Raw genomic sequence first — 18959 nt, 5'->3', positions numbered from 1 at the left:
TGTGCTGAGATTCATCATAGGCGTGGAGTATCTGCAACCCAGGAAGGAAACCCATGGATGGGCTGATTGCAAGACTGGAAGGGCTTTCTCTTCTTTCTCTGCCTATGTCCTTGCCACTTTCTCCCTTCCCACACCCCATCCTCCTTTCCTCATGACAACATCCCTGGCCTTCATCCTTGAGACCACTGAAGTCACCCACTCTAGAGAAGGTTACCAATAAACCTACCTTAAAAAACAAAACAAAACAAAAAACAAAAAAAAAAAAAACAAGGAGTTGGGCAGTGGTGGCGCACGCCTTTAATCCCAGCACTTGGAAGGCAGAGGCAGGCAGAATTCTGAGTTCAAGGCCAGCCTGGTCTACAGAGTGAGTTCCAGGACAGCCAGGGCTATACAGAGAAACCCTGTCTTAAAAAAACACAACAACAACAACAAAAAAACCAAAAAAAAAAAAAAAAAAAAAAAAAGGAAAAAGATACTTTTCTTTCTTTAAAACAGGATAGAATTATATTTAGTCCGCTGTCCTGTGTCTTAGATACAGCGTTGTAAGGTTTCTGCTCAAACTCTAAACTGTCCAACAACAAAACATCAGGCCTGGTAGTGTGGCCTTTAATCCCGACACTGGGAAGCAGAAGCAAGGTAAACTGTAATCCAGACTGGTCTCAGGGGTTCAGGCTACATAGTGAGCTACTGTCGCAACAACCAACAAAAAGAAAGGAAAAAAAAACAAAACACTCTAAAATTTTGCCCAAGGTGTAGCTCAGTGATTGGGTATTTGCAGGTGCATAACCACAGAAGCACCAGACACAAACAAAGGCCTCTGCTGCCTGCCTCCCAGAACTCACTGGCTGAGGCAAAGGGGCTGAGAGATGAGGGTGGCTCTGATAAGAGACGGACTGCTATTCCAGAAAGCCCAGGTTTGGTTTCCAGCACCAACATCAGTGCTCACAACTCCACTTTCAACGACTCCAATGCTGCCTTCCTGGCATCAGGAGACACCAGGCACACACGTGATCCACAGATATACAAGCAAACCGCTCATATACATAAAGATGGAGAAAAAAAGTCCATCAATACTTTCAACAACACAGTGGGTTACACAATTAAGACTCTGTCCCAAACCAAACAACAACACTGGGACTATGACTTATGGAAACTGTAGTAAGCACAATCTGAATGGGAGATTTCAGAATTTTAAGAAGCAGCACCTCCATTTCTAAGTAGAAAAGAGACTTCAACTGACCTAATGCAGCAGTGTGAGCCCAGCATTCCTGGCTTTTAAACTCTTCTGTATTCGAACAGTGGCTTCAGTAGACCCATGTTGTCTTAACAACCTAGGGATAGAAAAGTTTACACCTTTAAAATTGAAACATTGTAACTGGTCTCAAAATCCCAACAGAAATCCCCGCTTCAGAAAGGTACCAGTTTTTCTGGTGTGGCATTTTTTTTTAAAAAAAAAAAAAATTATTTTTAAGATTTTTTTTTTGAATAAATGTGTACACTGTTACTCTCTTCAGACACACAAGAAGAGGGCATTGGATCTCACTACAGATGGCTGTGAGCCACCATATGGATGCTGGGAATTGAACTCAGGACCTCTGGAAGAGTAGTCAGTGCTCTTAGTAACTGAGCTATCACTCCAGCACCCATGGCCTACTTTTATTTTGAAGAGGTATTTTTATTCTGAGAGTAATTTCTCTGATCCAAAACAATCCTAATGTCATCTAAGAACACTGGCTGAATTAAGATTTAGACTAATTTCATACCATGGCAATATATAAACCCTAAATTCTAGAAGATCTTCAAATCTGCTAGCACCTGAAAATTTTTTATTTACATTGTATATATGTTAGTATGTGAGCTTGCCATAGGACAACCTCTGGGAAGACATTTTTTTCTTCTTCTACCAGGTCAATTCTGAAGATCAAACTCAGGTGAGTTCATGCTTAGCAAGAGATGACTTTATCACAGTACCATCTCAGTGGTAAGAAACCCTTTTTTGTTTGTTTTGGTTTTGGTTTATGGATTTGTTTTTTTTTTTTTTTTCCGAGACAGGGTTTCTCTGTGTAGCCCTGTATGTCCTGGAACTCACTCTGTAGACCAGGCTGGCCTTAAGCTCAGAAATCTGCCTACCTCAGCCTCCCAGAGTGCTGGGATTACAGGTGTGCACCACCACTGCCCGGTTAAGAACCCTTTTGAACTAAGTCTTTATCATAGTGCTCTTTCACAGATTACTGGTCCCTTGACACCACTTTAAACCCCTGTTATAGGGGCTCATGTGTGAGGAGCACCGGAAGAAGGGTCCAAAGACCCATATGGTCGCTCACAAATAAATGGCTGTAAACTCTAGTTTCAGGGACCCAATAAGCACGCATGTGTACCCATAGTACATGCATGCAGCACACACAACTGCATTTATAAAAATAATAAAGCATCATATAAAAACCTTAATTTCAGGGGTGGAGAGATGGCTCAGTGGGTAAGAGCACCGACTGCTCTTTTTTGAACTCATGAGTTGAAATCCCAGCATCCACATGATGGCTCACAACCATCCGTAAAGAGATCTGACACCCTATTCTGGTGTCTGAAGACAGCTACAGTGTACTTATATATAATAAATAAAAATTTTTAAAAAAAACCTTAATTTCTACTACATCTACAAATACTTTTTCTACCTGTGCCAAGGCTCAAGAGAAATACTTTAGATAATTTCTCCAGAGAGCACAAACATAATTTTTAAGTAAGAGAAAGGTGTGAAATATTAATAAGGTAGTATACAAAAGCAATGTAAAACTCACAACTATCAGACTTAGCTTCAGAGGTTTTTTTGGTTTTTTTTCCCCTGGTGGTGGCAATGGCCAAGTGTTTGAGACAGGGTTTTATTGTGTGGTCCTGGCTATCCTAGAATTCACTCAGTAGATCAGTCTGATCTTGAACTCAGGAAGTATATAATACAAAACCCTGGACCTCATCAGCACAGTATGAAAATGTTTCTTAGGTCTTAAATCCAACATAAACACTGCTCCGGATTCTAATGTTGGATGGGATACTTGTACAAAAAAAGGCTTAAAAAACTTTGCACATGCTTACTGGGGATTTACAAGCCTACTAATGTAACTTAATGATTTAAAGAAACCCTAACAATTTATAGAAAGAATGGTTTTATGCACTATAAATCAAATTTTTAAAACTTCATTAACAACTTAAGGATGGGATCTCTAAGCACACCAAAGCAAGGGTATTTTCATATACTCAGACACACAGTACCATGCATACACCTATGACTGCAAGAGTATTAAACACACCGTATTCCTAGCAAAAAGAGCCACTCTATCAACACACCATTCTCTGGGGCTTCTGAGTGGTAGAAAATGATAGGACTTTCCCACCATGTAGTGTACCCAATACACTAAAGCGATCAGTAGCTAAGGAAGGCCTAAGTAAAGCAGATAGTGCACACATCCCAATACAATAGAGGCTGAGTTATTCAAACACCACACGAACTGAAGGATATTTAAGGGGAAACTGAAAAACTGCTGCTGTAATGTAACCAAAATAAATGGTGACATTTCCTGATATCTGCAGCTGTCTAGCCCAGAAGAATAACATTCTACAGTTGCTCCCTTCTCAACATCAGGGATTCTTTCCAAGCAATGCACTTTTCAAGGGAACTTGTTAGGAAATGACCACAAGAGAGAAACAGAGACCAGTGCTCACAACCAACTATGGCCTTTCCCATTTGTCTAAAGCTGTGACAGTGATCTAGGATTGGGGAGATTTATCTTTTAATATTTTTAATTAAACATGTTTTGTCTACGCAGGTGTGCAGTACATGGGTCTGCAACTATAGCTAAAGGGTTGTGGGCCACCATATAGGTACCGACAAATGAACACAGACTCTTTGGAAAAGCAGCCAGTGTCTTCAGCACCTCATTTTTCTATTAAAGGTTACCAAAGAAATGTTAGGCTTGCAAACCCATAAAATCTAGTAATTTACTAGTAATCAAATCTAGTAATTTGTTTTTGTTGTCTAAGATCTTATATACCACACTAATTTTGCATTATGTAGCTGAGGATAATCTTGAACTCTGACCTTCCTTACTCCATCTCCCAAGTGCTGGAATTATAGCGTGCACCACCTCAAATGGATAAATTCAAAGAAAAACTAATTAAGCCCAGGTTCAGATAATTGGACTTGAAACACAGGAAATTCCAGGACAAACGCAAACCATGCAGCAACAAGGAAAAAGATGGGGAGGGGCATGGGTGCTGCTGCTGGCTGAAAACTCCAGCCTTGCTCACCCTGTTTTTTTTTTTTTTTTTTGGAGACATAGATTATACAGCCCTGCCTAATCTAGAACTCAGTAAATAGTCCAGGCCAAGGATGATGTTGAAGCAATTGCCCTGCCCCCATCACAGGGGATGGCAGATTCCAGATGCAGGCAATTGACTTGAGGACCTCAAGTCTACCACTGAATGTCACATCCTTTTCTTCCTGGAAACTAAGGTGCTCAAATTCCCCCTGAACGAGCTCAGAAGCACCTGCAGGCCTGAAGCAGTGATCCTCCTGCCTGAGCTTCTGAAGCATTTGGGATGGCAGGGCCATGCCACAAAGCCCAGCTCCATTAATACTTCCAAAGCAAACATCCACCATCTCCTGTGCAGTAGCTTATGGATGTCACAGTAAAAGGCTAGGTAAGGAAAGTAGTAAGAGGATAACCAAGGGTGGGCTGGACCACAGTGACGTATTTTTATTTTAATTTGCTTTCTAAAATAGTGTTCCACTATGTGAGCCATCTGGCCTGGAGCTCTGGCTCCTTCTGAGCCTGCCTGTCAGTGCTGGGTAGACAGGTAGGCAGCAGCGTACCAGGAACAGGAAGTTCAATTTGGTTTGAGGATGATGGACTGCATTATTTCCTTTAAAAGTTCAATATTCTGTGGGGAGGTGGCGTGGGATGTGGAACAGTCAGAGGGTGGAGAGGTGGTGGGTGGGGTTGGGGAATAAAATATGGAGTATAAATAAATAAATTAAAAAATTATCAAATAAAAAAAAAGTTCAGTGTTCAAGTAAATTGTTACCATCTCTGAAAGGTCATCCACTTATTTATGTAAATCAGCTGATATAGGCATGAAAGAGGTGGGTTGGAAAAATAACTCAGCAGTTAAAAGCACTCACTGGCTACTCTTCCAGACCACCCAGGTTCAATTCCTAGCAACCTCATGGCAGCTCAGAATCTTCATATAGTCATACATGCAGACAAAACAAGAATATATATAAAATAAAAACATTAAAAGGCATGAGAGGCTAGAGATGGCTCAGTGTTCATGAGTACTTGCTGCTATTCCAGAGGACCTGGGTTCTGTTCCCAGCACCCACAGAGGCTCCAGATCCCTGGATGAACCCTTCTTTTGGCCTCCTTGGCAACAGGCACATGTATGACTGCACATACTGCATACAGAGAAAACTCATGCACAGGAAAAGAAAAGCATGTCTCCCTATTAAGTCATGTGCAGTACGAACTGTCCCAGTGTAGCATTAGTGGAATCCAAACATCACGGCAACTGTCCATTTATGAGTAATGACATGGGTTGGACAGACTGTGCTGAGGTAGGGTGTCCACCCTGGCGTGCACACTGCATCAGCCCTCAGTCAATCTGTTCAATACATTCAAGTGGAAGTCATGGTTGATCTTTCCTAGGAAACCCAGCCGTAATGTCCTAAGATCAAATGTCGATATATGACCGTGACTGACTTATCCAACTTTACAATCTTTGCTGCCGCCGGCGGGCAGCTGGGGAAGGGTGCAAAAACCTGAGGAGGAAGCTGCTGGGCCTTCAAACTCAGGATGTAATTAATCCGAGCTTCCCCGGGAAGCTCAAGCAGATTATAATACAAGGCCAGCCCGAGTGACAATTTCTGCCATCCTCTTTGTTAACAGCAAATTAAAGCACTTAGACCACACAAACCATACTAAAGAGTACACAAAAATCTAAGCCATCAAAACTTCACATCTCAAACTTTTCTGCTTCCACGTGCTTTCACCAGGGCAGGCTCTGCAAACAGCACAGCTCCTCCCTTCATTCATGGTGTCCTTAATCTTAACCATGCTCCATTTCAGTCACCATCAGTTACAGTGCGCCATGCACTTTTACTGGCGACAGCTAAAATTTCCACTAAGATCCAGATTTTATATGGCACATACTTTTAAATGTCACAAGAGCCTTGAGTCTCACACACACACACACACACACACACTTTGATTATGGTAATGACCCCTGTGTTACCTTGAATAAATTGCCTTGTTCACTAATTCAACAAAAGTGCAGTCAGCAACAATTTGAGGTCTCTGTGCCCCAAGAAGTTCCCCTTAGCAGAGGGCCAAGAACTGTACAACAGTTCTTAAGAATCATTCAATCCAACTATGGGAAAGGTCTACCACCTAATGCTGGGTACAGGTTCTCCAGAGAGGTCTGGAAAGAGGAACTTTAAACAGCAGACCAGGAGCAGGCTCATGCTGCTAAGAACAGAGAACTGAGGAAATGAACCTCATGCTTCACCAACCCCAAAAGCTTTCCTGTTTCCTCTGGGAAGTGACCAAGAAGCAAAGACTCTGACCTGTGTTTCCTTTCTAGTGATTCTGCAGAGCCCCAACTTTCACTTCTCATCCTCTACGGGACAAGTCCTGCTGTCTCTAGACAGTCTCATGGTGTATCCCAGGATGGCCTTGAGCTAAGGATCATTCTGCCTCTAAAAGACATCACTTTTATTTTTAACTTGTTTTTGTTTTGTTTTAAGAAGAGGCAAGTATGATGAGATAGACCGGGTTGCCCTACAACTCAGATCTGCCTGCTTCCGGCTCCCAAGTGCTGGAATGGAGTAAAGGCGCCACTCACTGTTTTTAACTATGAACAGTTACCTTTTAAATTCTTGCTGTTTAAGTATATGTAAGCAGGTGTTATGAGTGCAGCTCAGAGGAACATAAAGGGGGTGCTAGATCACCAGGAGCTGGTTTTGAGGTGCCACATGGATGCGCAGGGAAATGAACTAGGGTTCTCTGCAAAAGCAGCAACTGTACCATCTCTTTAGCACAATTGCTTTTACTGATGACAGCTAAGATTTCCCCTAAGCACCAGTTTTTATGTGACACATCCTTTTAAATGTCACAAGAGCTTCTATCCTGACACTGATCTTAGTTTTTTTGTTTGTTTTGTTTTCTTGTTTTTTCAGTTTCTCTATATAGCCCTGGCTGTCCTGGAACTCACTCTATTGACCAGGCTGGCCTAGAATTCAGAAATCCACCTGCCTCTGCCTCCAAGAGGGCTGGGATTACAGGTGTACAACACCACTGCCCGGCCTCAAGACACTGATTTTAACTAAACTGATTATAATTTTAAAAGGCAAACACCATCTCTGTGCTTGAATTCACAAAGCTGCCAACAGGCAGTTGACTGAAGTCCTGAGTTTGAAATAATTTGGCATTAGTTATTGCCCGAGGCCCACATGCCGCAGGCTTGCCCAGGCCCATGCACACTCCCATGTGTTCGGCTGTTCTGTGCCAGCTGGCAGGACTTGATTTCTTGATTCTCAAACCCCAGGTCCTGTGCCACAGCCCTGCTCTGTCTGTAGTCTGGGGCACATCTAAAAAACAGATCCAAATGTCTTTGAAATGTTTAACATCCAAGTAGGTTGATGTACACAATGAGACGTGAGGAAGTCACTTCTTTCCTTCTAGAATATTAGACTCGGGTTTTCAGGCTTGGCACCAAGCCATTCATCCTCTCATTGTTTTTTTAAAACAGGGTGCCACTCTTTTGACCAGACTGGCTTTGAACTTTTGCCTTACTCTCCCAACTTGCTGGGACAAGAGGCACTGATCATGACTTCATTAGCATAACTACATTACCAAGAATCTTCTATCGGTTGGGAACAATGGAACCAGATCTATCTAGTTTCCCAGTCTTATTAGGATTCCCTAATGTTGTGTGCTAACATCCCAGATCCCAACATAACCCACGAGGAAGGGGCTCTCTGGGCATATATACCACCAACACAGATATAACCAAATGAAAAATGACATTGAGGCATCCATACCAAGCAAACCCCTGGACAACAGGACTCAACTTATATGTTATAACTTATTATATTCAACTTGTAATACTTGAGTTTTCCATTCTTCACATCTATGGCAGGCAAATCCCAAGCTCTTTTTTTTTTTTTTTTGATTTGTTTTTTTCAAGACAGGGTTTCTCTATATAGCCCTGGCTGTCCTGGAACTCACTCAGTAGACCAGGCTGGCCTCGAGCTCAGAAATCCGCCTGCCTCTGCCTCCCAAAGTGCTGGGATTACAGGCGTGCGCCACCACCGCCCGGCAAATCCCAAGCTCTTAACCTTCTGCTTCTAGAGCTACCTGTTATTCATGAGAGTAGTTTACATCTATCTCATGCAAGCTGCCTTAGTCTTCAGAAGACTGCCCAATGGAGCCTTTATTCGGTCTCTCATGCCCACGAGACATTCCTAATCTACACTGTGTCCAGTAGCTCCTTTTGTGAAATGGGTTCTCACAATGCAACACTGAAACTCAACCTCAGCCATGGGCAGGCTGCCACTAAAGGTGCACACAATCACACGCGGTTTCTGCCTTCTAAACTAAGCAGAAACAGTCTACACGGTTCACAAATGTGACAGTAGCATCTTAGAATTCACTCTTGAGCCTTACAGAATTTTGTAAAACCAGTTGTTGACAAAATACTGTTACCTTTATTGCTTCATCTGTGTGGCATTATAGTCAAAATATTTGTGCTAAATTCAACTTTTACTTTACATCAAACATCCCCTGGCACAATGTCTAGAAGCTGAATGTATTAGATTTTACCATTTTTGGGTGGAGAGGGGTTCAGGGATGTTTGTATATATATATTACATGGGTTTTGTTTTGATTAGATAGGTTCCAACCATGTAGCTCCGACTGGCCTCAAACTCAAGGAAGGTGAGGCTGCAGTTTACCACCTCAGCTCCCAGCTGACTTATGAAGGAAGTCATGCAGGTTTTCCATGCACAGTGGGTCCTAATGCATGCACAGCAGGTCTCTTTGCCTGTTGGCTGGCACACAGTCAGGTGGCATTTTCTACTTGTGGCATCATGCCAAAGTCCTAGTTTCGGAACTGTTTAGATTTTAGACTTTCAGACAAGGTCTAACCTCTAGTCTATGACCATGATGTCTCAGAGTCTAAATACTGGCACATGGGACAGGTGTATGCAGCCAGGCCTGACTCTAAATTATTTTAATATTGTAGTAAAATTATTTTTGAAGGAACCCAAACTCATTGTATTACTTCTATGCATTGTTTACTCCTGTAGTACCCAGGTGACTTTGTGTTTGGACTGTGAAGGCCAGTGGAAAAGAATGAAGGACTGTACTGTACTAGATAGATATAGATATTGATAGATAGATAGATAGATAGATAGATAGATAGATAGATAGATAGCAGTTGACCATCCCAACAGTCAAGTGGTCTAAGTAATGTTAATGCAGCTAGCTACAGGTCCTTCTATTCCAGAAGTTGCTATTCTGGAAAAACATCAGCTCAGAGCAGAGCAGAAAAGGCAGGCCTGCACAGGGGAAAATTGGGGTCAGGCTGGAGGCCAGAGGCGGGAAAATATAACCTGAGATACAGGAAAATAGCAGACACTGAAATATATATAAAAATCCATGAAGTTTAAAAATACTACTCCAGCCTGTAATCCCAGCACTCTGGGAGGCAGAGGCAGGTGGATTTCTGAGTTCGAGGCCAGCCTGGTCTACTGAGTGAGTTCTAGGATAGCCAGGGTTATACAGAGAAACCCTGTCTTGAAAAAAAAACAACAAAAAACAAACAAACAAACAAAAAATAACAAATCCAAAACAAACAAACAAAAAAAAAGTTAAAAAAAAAATACTACTCCAAAGAGCAAATTAATTTAAAAACCTGTTCTCTATTAACTCTGGATTAAATATTTTACAACACGCATTAAAATTTATTTATATGTTAAGTATTGGCTATATAGGGTCAAATCAGTTTTCGTCACCATGAACCATTTATCTGTTTGGAAAAGAACAAAAAATATAGTGTATCAGCAAAGAAACACAATGAACCAATATTATAATTTGAAAAGTTCCAAAATCCTTTCAGATACCTTGAGGCACATCCTACATGGACTGGAGAAAGGAACCTGTTGTGTGCTCTGCCTCGCACACATGCAAACATCAATTTAACTATGGAATGCATGCAGAGGGACAGGGTGTATGTTATGAAAGACAAGTGATACATACTCCATAAAGAAAAATATCATCAAGCTGGAAGTAAAAGTACTTAAAACCATCCTTGTAAAAGCTCATTTTTAGTAATGTTTAAAATCTGTGCAGTCCCCTACTGAACAGAAGCAAATCTTACCCCAGGGATGTGGGCACATCTTAGCAGGAGGGACACCTGCCATTTATCCCTACAGTGAAAGCAAGCTCATGAAACCACCACAGAAACCTGGGGACCTTGAAGAGTTCTCCAATTCTTTGCTGGTTTTTCAAGATAGGGTGTATGTTGTCCTGGCTGTCCAGGAACTCAGAGATCCACCTGTGTCTGTCTCCTGAGTGCTGGGATTAACAGTGCATACCACTGCCTGACTTCTCCAGTGTATTTTAACAATCAACAAAAAAAGAGCAATTTAATGTTCTACAAGTAGCACCAAATTATGAAATATAACTTTTACACTGAGATAAGTAAGATCCATGCCACTTCCTGGGGACCTAAGGCATGCTGGTCGAGTACTGGAGGTACATCCCTCGGCAGTCAACTTTCTCAGCTGATGTTTACAACATACCAACTCACTCAGCAAATCATGCGTGAGGACCATGTCCTGACTACATGGCAATTATTAGAACTTACGCAATGAGATAACTAGTGTGTGTAGCCATGTCGAAAACGTTCATTCACAGGGCATGGATATAGACCAACTTCTAGATTAACCCTTCAGATTAGACAAGTTCCTAGAGCCAATCCTCTCCACCATTGGTATGAATCTCATCTTCAATGCAGACAAAATAAAAGGAAACAAACATATCAGCTGGCTGGCTTAGTAATTTTACGCTCAATCAAGAGATGGCCATTTTCCTGCAGATACTGTTGGTAGACCTGGGAAACTTCTAGATCCTCCAGTCTTCATGCTTGCAAACCCAACACCAAACACCACTGCATTTTGTAGAGCGGACATACAGAACATACCCTGGGATTGCAGTTCTAAGGTGCATTGCCAGATTGCCAGCTCAGTCATTTGTTTGCCAGGCTCAGAGAAGGATGCCTTGATACTCACCACCTCAGCTTCCCCTTTCTGTGTGCTTAATTCTTTTATTATGTTCTCCTGAGAACTGGGTGATTCTTGATTGGCTCTTCTTGGTCTGACACACCACTACAATGGTGTAGCTCAATCTTTTCAGGGGCTTTTTCCCATAGTTCTCTTGCCAACTAGTAGACCTCAAATTCAAAGAAGCCACTGAATTTTCTCTCATGTTATAGGCACAGGATGAGACAGAAACATTCAGTACATATTTATTGAATGAGTACACTGTGCAGTTCTCAGTAACAGACTTTTATTGGCACTGAAATCCCCACTTTCACTCTGTACCTTAGTCCACGCCGGTCTTCGAGATCTTTACCTCAACTTTCTGAGATACGAAATTACAGGTATGCACTTTCACACTTGCCTTAGGAAACTCAAAATTACTTTTAAAATTGAGTCATATTTTTTTCCTCCTGAAATTCTCATCAGTTTCAGAAATAAAACCATCACTTGGTATCCTACAAATTCTCAAAGACCACAACACACTGATATTCAAATCCCTGATAAAATACTTCTTACAGATTTTAAGTCACAAGTTACCTAAAATCTAATTAGATGCTACAGACAAGAGCTATAATGTACTTCTTATGGAGTAATATGAAAAACCCTGTACATAACCAGAATAATTTGAGTATTTACAACTGAATGTTAACAGAATCTATGAATCTGGAACTTGTAGAGAAAGGGCAAACTGTACTGAATGTCGACCAGAATATACAGATATTTTGAGTACTGATAATTATAAATAAAATGCAGGACAAGAACTGGTGACAGGTATGCTTATAGGGTAGAGAAATGAAAAGAGGTGATGAAACCCCTTGAGAACATGCAAGCTCTCTGGAGACAGAAAATACACCAAACAATTCAGTGACCAGGCTGAGAGACTGAACTGACAAGACCTTGAATAAGTCAGATAAAGTTCTGTAATTTAAAATACAACTGTTTCATTCGAGGTGCGGAAATACTCCATGTGAAAAGGAGAAGGGTTAGAGGTTACTCCTTTAAAAGGATGTACTCGAGATTTTTGTGGAGACAATTACAGAAGAATGAGGATGGCCAGGCTGTTGTCCTGGTCTCAGTAACTAAAGACAATATCTTAAGCATACTTTCAAATGCGTTTATGCATTTGAAATATACAAGCCTTTATTTTTTGCCTGTATGTTTGTAGATCTGTGCACTATTATGCATGCAGTGTCAAGGAGGCCAGAAACAAGTGTTGGATCTCCTGGGAATGGAGTTGCAGAAGGATTTGAGTGACCATATATATATGGGTGGAGTGAGAATCAAACCCACGCTCAAATTGTTGAGCCACCTTCACCTGCCCCTGAGGACACTATTTATGACCCAAGCTTTTTATAATTTTAAATCCCACCAAACCACTGCTAAGCATTGCTTCCAAGAAAGGAGCAAAGTTCTCTGTATGAGGCCACACTTCATCCTGAACTTACCGTTGGCGCCAGAAACTCTTAGAACACCTTGTGTCTTCCTCTTTTCTGGCAACAGGAATGCTAAATTCACTGTATTATTCACATGAGGACTCCTTAGTGTCTCCTGGTGTCCTAACACAGGGTCTGTGCCTGTGCATCAAGTCACTGCTTCCTAGAACATTCCTATGAACTCAACCAGTCTGAAAGTTAGCTGTCTAAAGCTACCTTCACAGTTTACATGCTGCCAGACAGTGGCTGCTTCCCAATTTTCTCAAAAGTATTTGATTTCATGGTTTCAAAGCACTTTTTTTCGACCCATGTGCGTGGAGGCACCTGTCCCAGGAGGCAGGTCTCTTCTTCCACCCCATGTGGGCTAGGATCAACAGGCTTCACGCCAAGTACCTTTAACCTCACGACATTTTGCATCCTTTCTTGTTAACATAGTACCCCTCTCTATATACCACTAAACTTTAAATCCTAACTTCAGGGACGTGCATTTGCAGATTGGGCACATTCATGTTAAATACACACCTGTGCTTGATCTGGTATCATTCATCACCTGGAGCAAACAAACATAAATCACTATGTAACGGATAAGGGTCTTACATTGTTGGGACTGGTATTTTCTTTTTCTTGAGACATTGGGGATTGAGCCTCAGCTGAGGCAAACCCACCACCATTGAGTGACTGACTACATTCCTGCCATCTTTGATGGGGCTAGGTTTTTCCCAGCAGGGTCTTATGTAACCCCTCTAAGACACCAGGAATCTGAGAACCACTTTGAATTTTATGAACTAATGACTTTGAATTTTTTGATCTACCTGCTTCACCACACCTAGCTGGCCTGGTATTGAGATGGGACAAAAAATTAACATTATATGTATATTTAAGAAAAAAATTGTATGACAAATCCTTTTCCAGAAACTGAATATAAACATCAATTATAAATAAAGCAGGTAATAAATACAACTAATAAAAATAAAATTGATACAATGTAATTTATTTGCAAAGACCAAGTCCTCCCTTGATGGCAAACACCCACTATTCTGAATCAAGAAACAGAACGTATACAAATTTGAATGTGTAGTGATGGGTATTCCAACTGCTTATCTTGTTTGTACAAGGCGGGGAGTGCAAGTGTTTTGTTCATTTCAACAAATGTTCAATAATTTTAATATACCCCTAGCTCTCAGAGTTCAGCGTGATATTAGTCTTAATTAGAGTCTATGTAATGGGATTCTAGGAACACAAATAGTTAAGTCTGGCAGAGTCACTGTGTTGAACAAGTCCTGTCTAGGACATGAATACTTCAAGTTTCCAAAAGTAACCGATGATATTTAGACGAATGGTTTATTTGAGCCCAAGATACTCTGTCACCCTAACAAATAGCTAAAATAAGCTACTTTACAATTTTATTGATAGTAGCCTTTCTACAACTGATTCAGATACTCAATTTCCTTTTTAAAAGTCTATAATAGAATACAAAAAGTGAAGGTACAAAAATTTAAAGACATTGTTCAGAGTATGATTAACATTGTACTCAAAGATGACATTATAAATTTTAACAAGTCTTGCAGAATCACTAGATCCAAATATACACTCAACAGCCAGCCACAGACTACTGAACTAGTAAGCTTCACTTCATCCAATTACGTGTTCACAAGCCATTCTGCCAGCAGTGTCTTCTTCAGAAATTTACTCTATCTGGCAGAACAGCTACCATTGCTTCTTCCCATGACACTACGTGGTAAACTCTTTCCAGGGTAGTTGCTCTTCTCAACCACAACACACACTCACAGTCATGGGTATCCCTGGGAAAGCACTAACCCAGAGACCCCAGACTTGGCCAAGCACAGCTAAACTGAAGGGCACAGCACAGCAGCTGTGGTAGGTAGGTTTTGAATTAAGAGTATTAGGTACTGCTAAAGTAATTAACATATACTTACTGATATACCAACTTATAAAAACATAACGATCAACTCGTAACAGAATAACTTTCTATTCTATCACTCCAATATTCCAAAGTAACTCACATTATGATAACTGTAGTTTCCAACAACCTATGAAGACTACATTGAGAAGTCTCAAAGCAAGTATGAAACCTGAGGCTTAGTTTACTCCACCTCTATTACTGTGGCACAATTAAATGTAAACTAAACATTTTATTTAAGGAAGAAAAATTATCAATACATGTCATTTTCCAGAATTTTCTAATTTTCATCTAATAAAAATCAAAAGAAAGCAGCAATGGCTCCAAGTAAGTATTGACATGTGACAATAGTAAAACTACAAGATCAATTTCAATGGTGATTTCTATACATAAACTTAAATACCAGGAAGAGATGAAATACAATCTAAAATGTGAATGTCTTAACAATAAGTATCGGGGGATACATGTTTGGAATCAGATTTCAGTCTTCTTCAGGAGGGCAAACATGACGTTCATGCCATTTGCTTTTTAAAATGTGTCATCAGAAAAAGGATACAGCTATAAGAACACTTGTCTATACTTTAAGGGCCAAGGCTAGCCCCAGAGCCCCTCCATACTTCACAGGTGAACTCTTGTGTCTAAAAGTAAAGAACTGAGTTTTAGGAAAGTCCAACCACTCCTTTTAGCACAACAGGTGCCAATCTTCTTAAATAAAGAAAACTAGCAACAAGGTATTCACAGTTTAATGTTTCACAGAATTTATTATCTGTATTAGATGATAGCCCATTTGGAAACAGGTTCATTAGTTAATCATCTTCATGTAGGAGAGGCCTGTATCTTAGGCTGGGATTCAAAGAGGATTCATTTGACTGTTGGACAGAACAAGATTGGGGGAGGCAAGCATTGATGTGTTAAAAAGTAAAAACCAGCCGGGCGTGGTGGCACACGCCTATAATCCCAGGCAGAGGCAGGCGGATCTCTGAGTTCGAGGCCAGCCTGGTCTACAGACTGAGTTCCAGGACAGCAAGGGCTATGCAGAGAAACCCTGTCGGGGAGGGGGGGGGAATAAAAACCCATGCCTGGTGGTGATGGTGGCATTGCACACCTATACCAGCACCCAGAGGCAGTAGATCTCTGAGTTCAAGGCCACCCTATTTTACAGAGTAAAATCCAGAATTGTCATTACTACAAGGAGAGAAACCCTGTCTTGAAAACACACACACACACACACACACACACACCACCTGGAACTAGGCACATAGCTCAGTGCTCCTTAAGTGCTGTCTATAAAAGGATCTGAGTTCAGGTCCCAGCACCAGCCTCGTACCTCAATTCCAAGGAATCCAGCCCCTCCTGACCACAGAAGCCATCAGGCAGACATACACACGCTGCAAAGCCAACACTCACATTCATGATTAAGGGGGAAAAAGGCCAATAATACAATAAAAAGGATGACATTCTTGATCATAGATAACAGAAATGATCACAGAGCCAAATCCTATTTTAGTTGGGACCTGAGGGAGGGGGATGATCACAAAACACTTCAATAATTTAAACTTCCTGAAGAAAATTCTTAAATACTAAAACTTCTAAGAAAAGCATGATCTCTGGAAAGCAAGGACGGTATCTGGGTCCAAATGAAAATGCGTGGAGCACCTTCGCACACCCTGGCCTATGTCATTCGGATACTACAATCAACAGAGCAAGCCTTATTTTTGTTTCTTACTTATTTTGAAACACCATCTCACTACGTAGCCCAGGATGATCTTCCCTCCAGAGAGCTGGCCCACCATATCTGACCATTTTTTAAACAACCTAATAACAATGGATTCTCATTACGAATCAAATTAAAAATTTAATATACTACATAATTTTGAATTTACTTTAAACACATAGATGTATTTAGAATACATATTTCTTGGTCTCAAAAATATTTTCCTCTTGAACTTTGAGGAGTACTATTTTCTAACATGACTAATGAAAAGGCTAGAAAACAGAAGATAGTTAAGGTATTTAAAGGGTTTAGGAAATCTGATGATCAAAGTCAACCCATTACTAATACAGCAAAATACTATCATTTTAGGCATTGTTTACCATGATGTGAGCAAAAGTTACAACTGTGTCCCAGGGCCTCCTCTCCGGGGACTCCAAAAGCAGCAACCATAGCTGACCTGTTAAGTACTACATAAGATGCAGTTCGTCTACCCACCGAGGAGTGGCTAACCACCAAGCTCATGGCCTGTACCTGTTGCTGCCTCATTACAAAATGAACTATGCACCATCTCTTCATTTACATTAGGAAGGTTTGTGAACACAATGTAACATATTGAAAAAAGTATAACAAACATGTTAATTAAATACAAAACAATTCAGGATCCTGTACTTTCCTAACTGGAAATAGTTAATGTGACATTACTTGTTAATTGCCAAAAGCTAAAAATATTTAGGGGAGTTATTAGTGGTGCAATGGACAGGAATCTTAAACAGTCTACAATTCACTGGGACATTAATCTAAAATCAAAGAGTAAATTTTCAAATGGTGCCAGGGATTAAATGCAGGGACAGGTGCATGTGCCATGTACTGACAGTCAGCTCTGGACTTCTTCTGAGTAACAAAGTGTAACACATTGTCCATGTGGGATCCTCCTCAGAGCACTGGCATCGGTATCACATGACAACTTGTTAGAAAGAAGTGTGCGTTCTTTATTTCTGGTTTTACAAAAAATAAAAATCTGCAGCAGAAAGACCAGACTCTGTGTTTAAGGAGCCTCACATTGACTCTAAACTTGTCTGGAAGTCTGAGAAATAGGAATTTAAAGAGATGATCACTGCTGCTCTCCCATATAGGACCCAATTTTTCTACAGTTTTATCTTTTTAAAAAGCTTATTTTTTATGTACGTGTTTTGTTTGTAAACCACCTACAGTTCACTGCCCTCAGAGGCCAGAAAGCGTCAGATCCCTGGAAGCAGAGGCAGGGCTGACTAAGAGCTGTTAAGGGGGTCGTCATCAGTCAAGGGCAGCCAGTGCTCCTAATGCCCGAGCCATCTCCCCAGCACCACTTTGCCCAGAAACCCTGTTTGGTTAAGAAAACATCATGTGCAGACAATTATTTCCACGATTTTCTCTGCTAAATAGTGGGTCCCAAATTATAATATGTATAAAATAGTCAAATCTAAGTATGTATAAAATATTCTAACCAGCTCAAAGAATTAGCGAAGCTTACGGAAATTCCAAACTATTAGTACTGCTAGGACCAAAAAGTTCTGAAACTACTGATTCAAGAATGAACTGAGATTCAATCTAATATTTCTGATTCATAACTATATCTGGTAACATTCAGGTCTAAAAAACCTGTGAAAATCCTAATAACTGAAATTACTCAGGAAAACAATTAGTTCTAATTACTGACAAAATGCATACAACAGAAGTTTTACGTATTTTGTGTGAGATTACATAACTTTAATACCTCAATTATTTACAAAGGCATAAGAAACTTAAGATGTAGGTAACATGATATACAAAGTTAATAGGCATAGACTTACATAGTTCTTTGAAAACCCAGAGCTGGGCAGTGGTGGCACATGCCTTTAATCCCAGCACTTGTGAGGCAGAGGCAGGTGGATTTCTGAGTTCGAGGCCAGCCTGGTCTACAGAGTGAGTTCCAGGACAGCCAGGGATACACAGAGAAACTATGTTTCAAAAAACAAACAAAGCAAAACAAAACAAAACAAAAGATCCAGAAATATACAAAATCTTATTTAGCTTAGATGACTTAAAAATATATCTTTTTTCGTAAAAGGATTATTCTTAAGACACCAGTGCAGACAAAAGCACGAAACATAATGAATGAATGTGGCTTTTAAGTTCTGACACTAATGCATTTATGCACCTTACATGACATAATCAATACATTAATTTTTGTGACATTAGTCTTTCACAATATGACCAGAAAAGTTGATAAGATTCTCAATGCTAAAGTCTATTACATTATCAAAAAATGTTCAATATGCAACATTTATGAAATTTAAAAAGGGGCTTAATACATTTTCCTACTGACTGAATTTTAAAATATTGGGAAGTGAACAAGAAATCTGCTCAAATTAAGTGTACTTGGATATAAATCTACTGAATTCTTAATTTTGGATCCGAAACCCTCATGGGTAACTGAAGTAGTTATAGTCTACATGATAAAGTACTACTGGAAACATTAATCAGCCTTTAGCCTGTTTTATT

General features: G+C 40.4%; 1 protein-coding gene across 1 annotated transcript in view; it reads right to left on the bottom strand.

Annotated features, from left to right (window-relative positions):
- Positions 1 to 1240: 1240 nt before the first annotated feature.
- Positions 1241 to 18959, bottom strand: part of Pspc1 (paraspeckle component 1) — an 84601-nt gene continuing 66882 nt past the window's right edge. The window contains exon 9 of the mRNA XM_052191370.1: positions 1241 to 1331. Within this exon, the coding sequence (XP_052047330.1) occupies positions 1305 to 1331 (27 nt within the window). The 3' untranslated portion in view covers positions 1241 to 1304. The remainder of the gene's footprint in view (positions 1332 to 18959) is intronic.

The sequence above is a fragment of the Apodemus sylvaticus genome, chromosome 8 (assembly GCF_947179515.1).
Source record: "Apodemus sylvaticus chromosome 8, mApoSyl1.1, whole genome shotgun sequence".
NCBI lineage: Eukaryota > Metazoa > Chordata > Mammalia > Rodentia > Muridae > Apodemus > Apodemus sylvaticus.
This window is presented reverse-complemented; position numbering and strand designations above follow the sequence as displayed.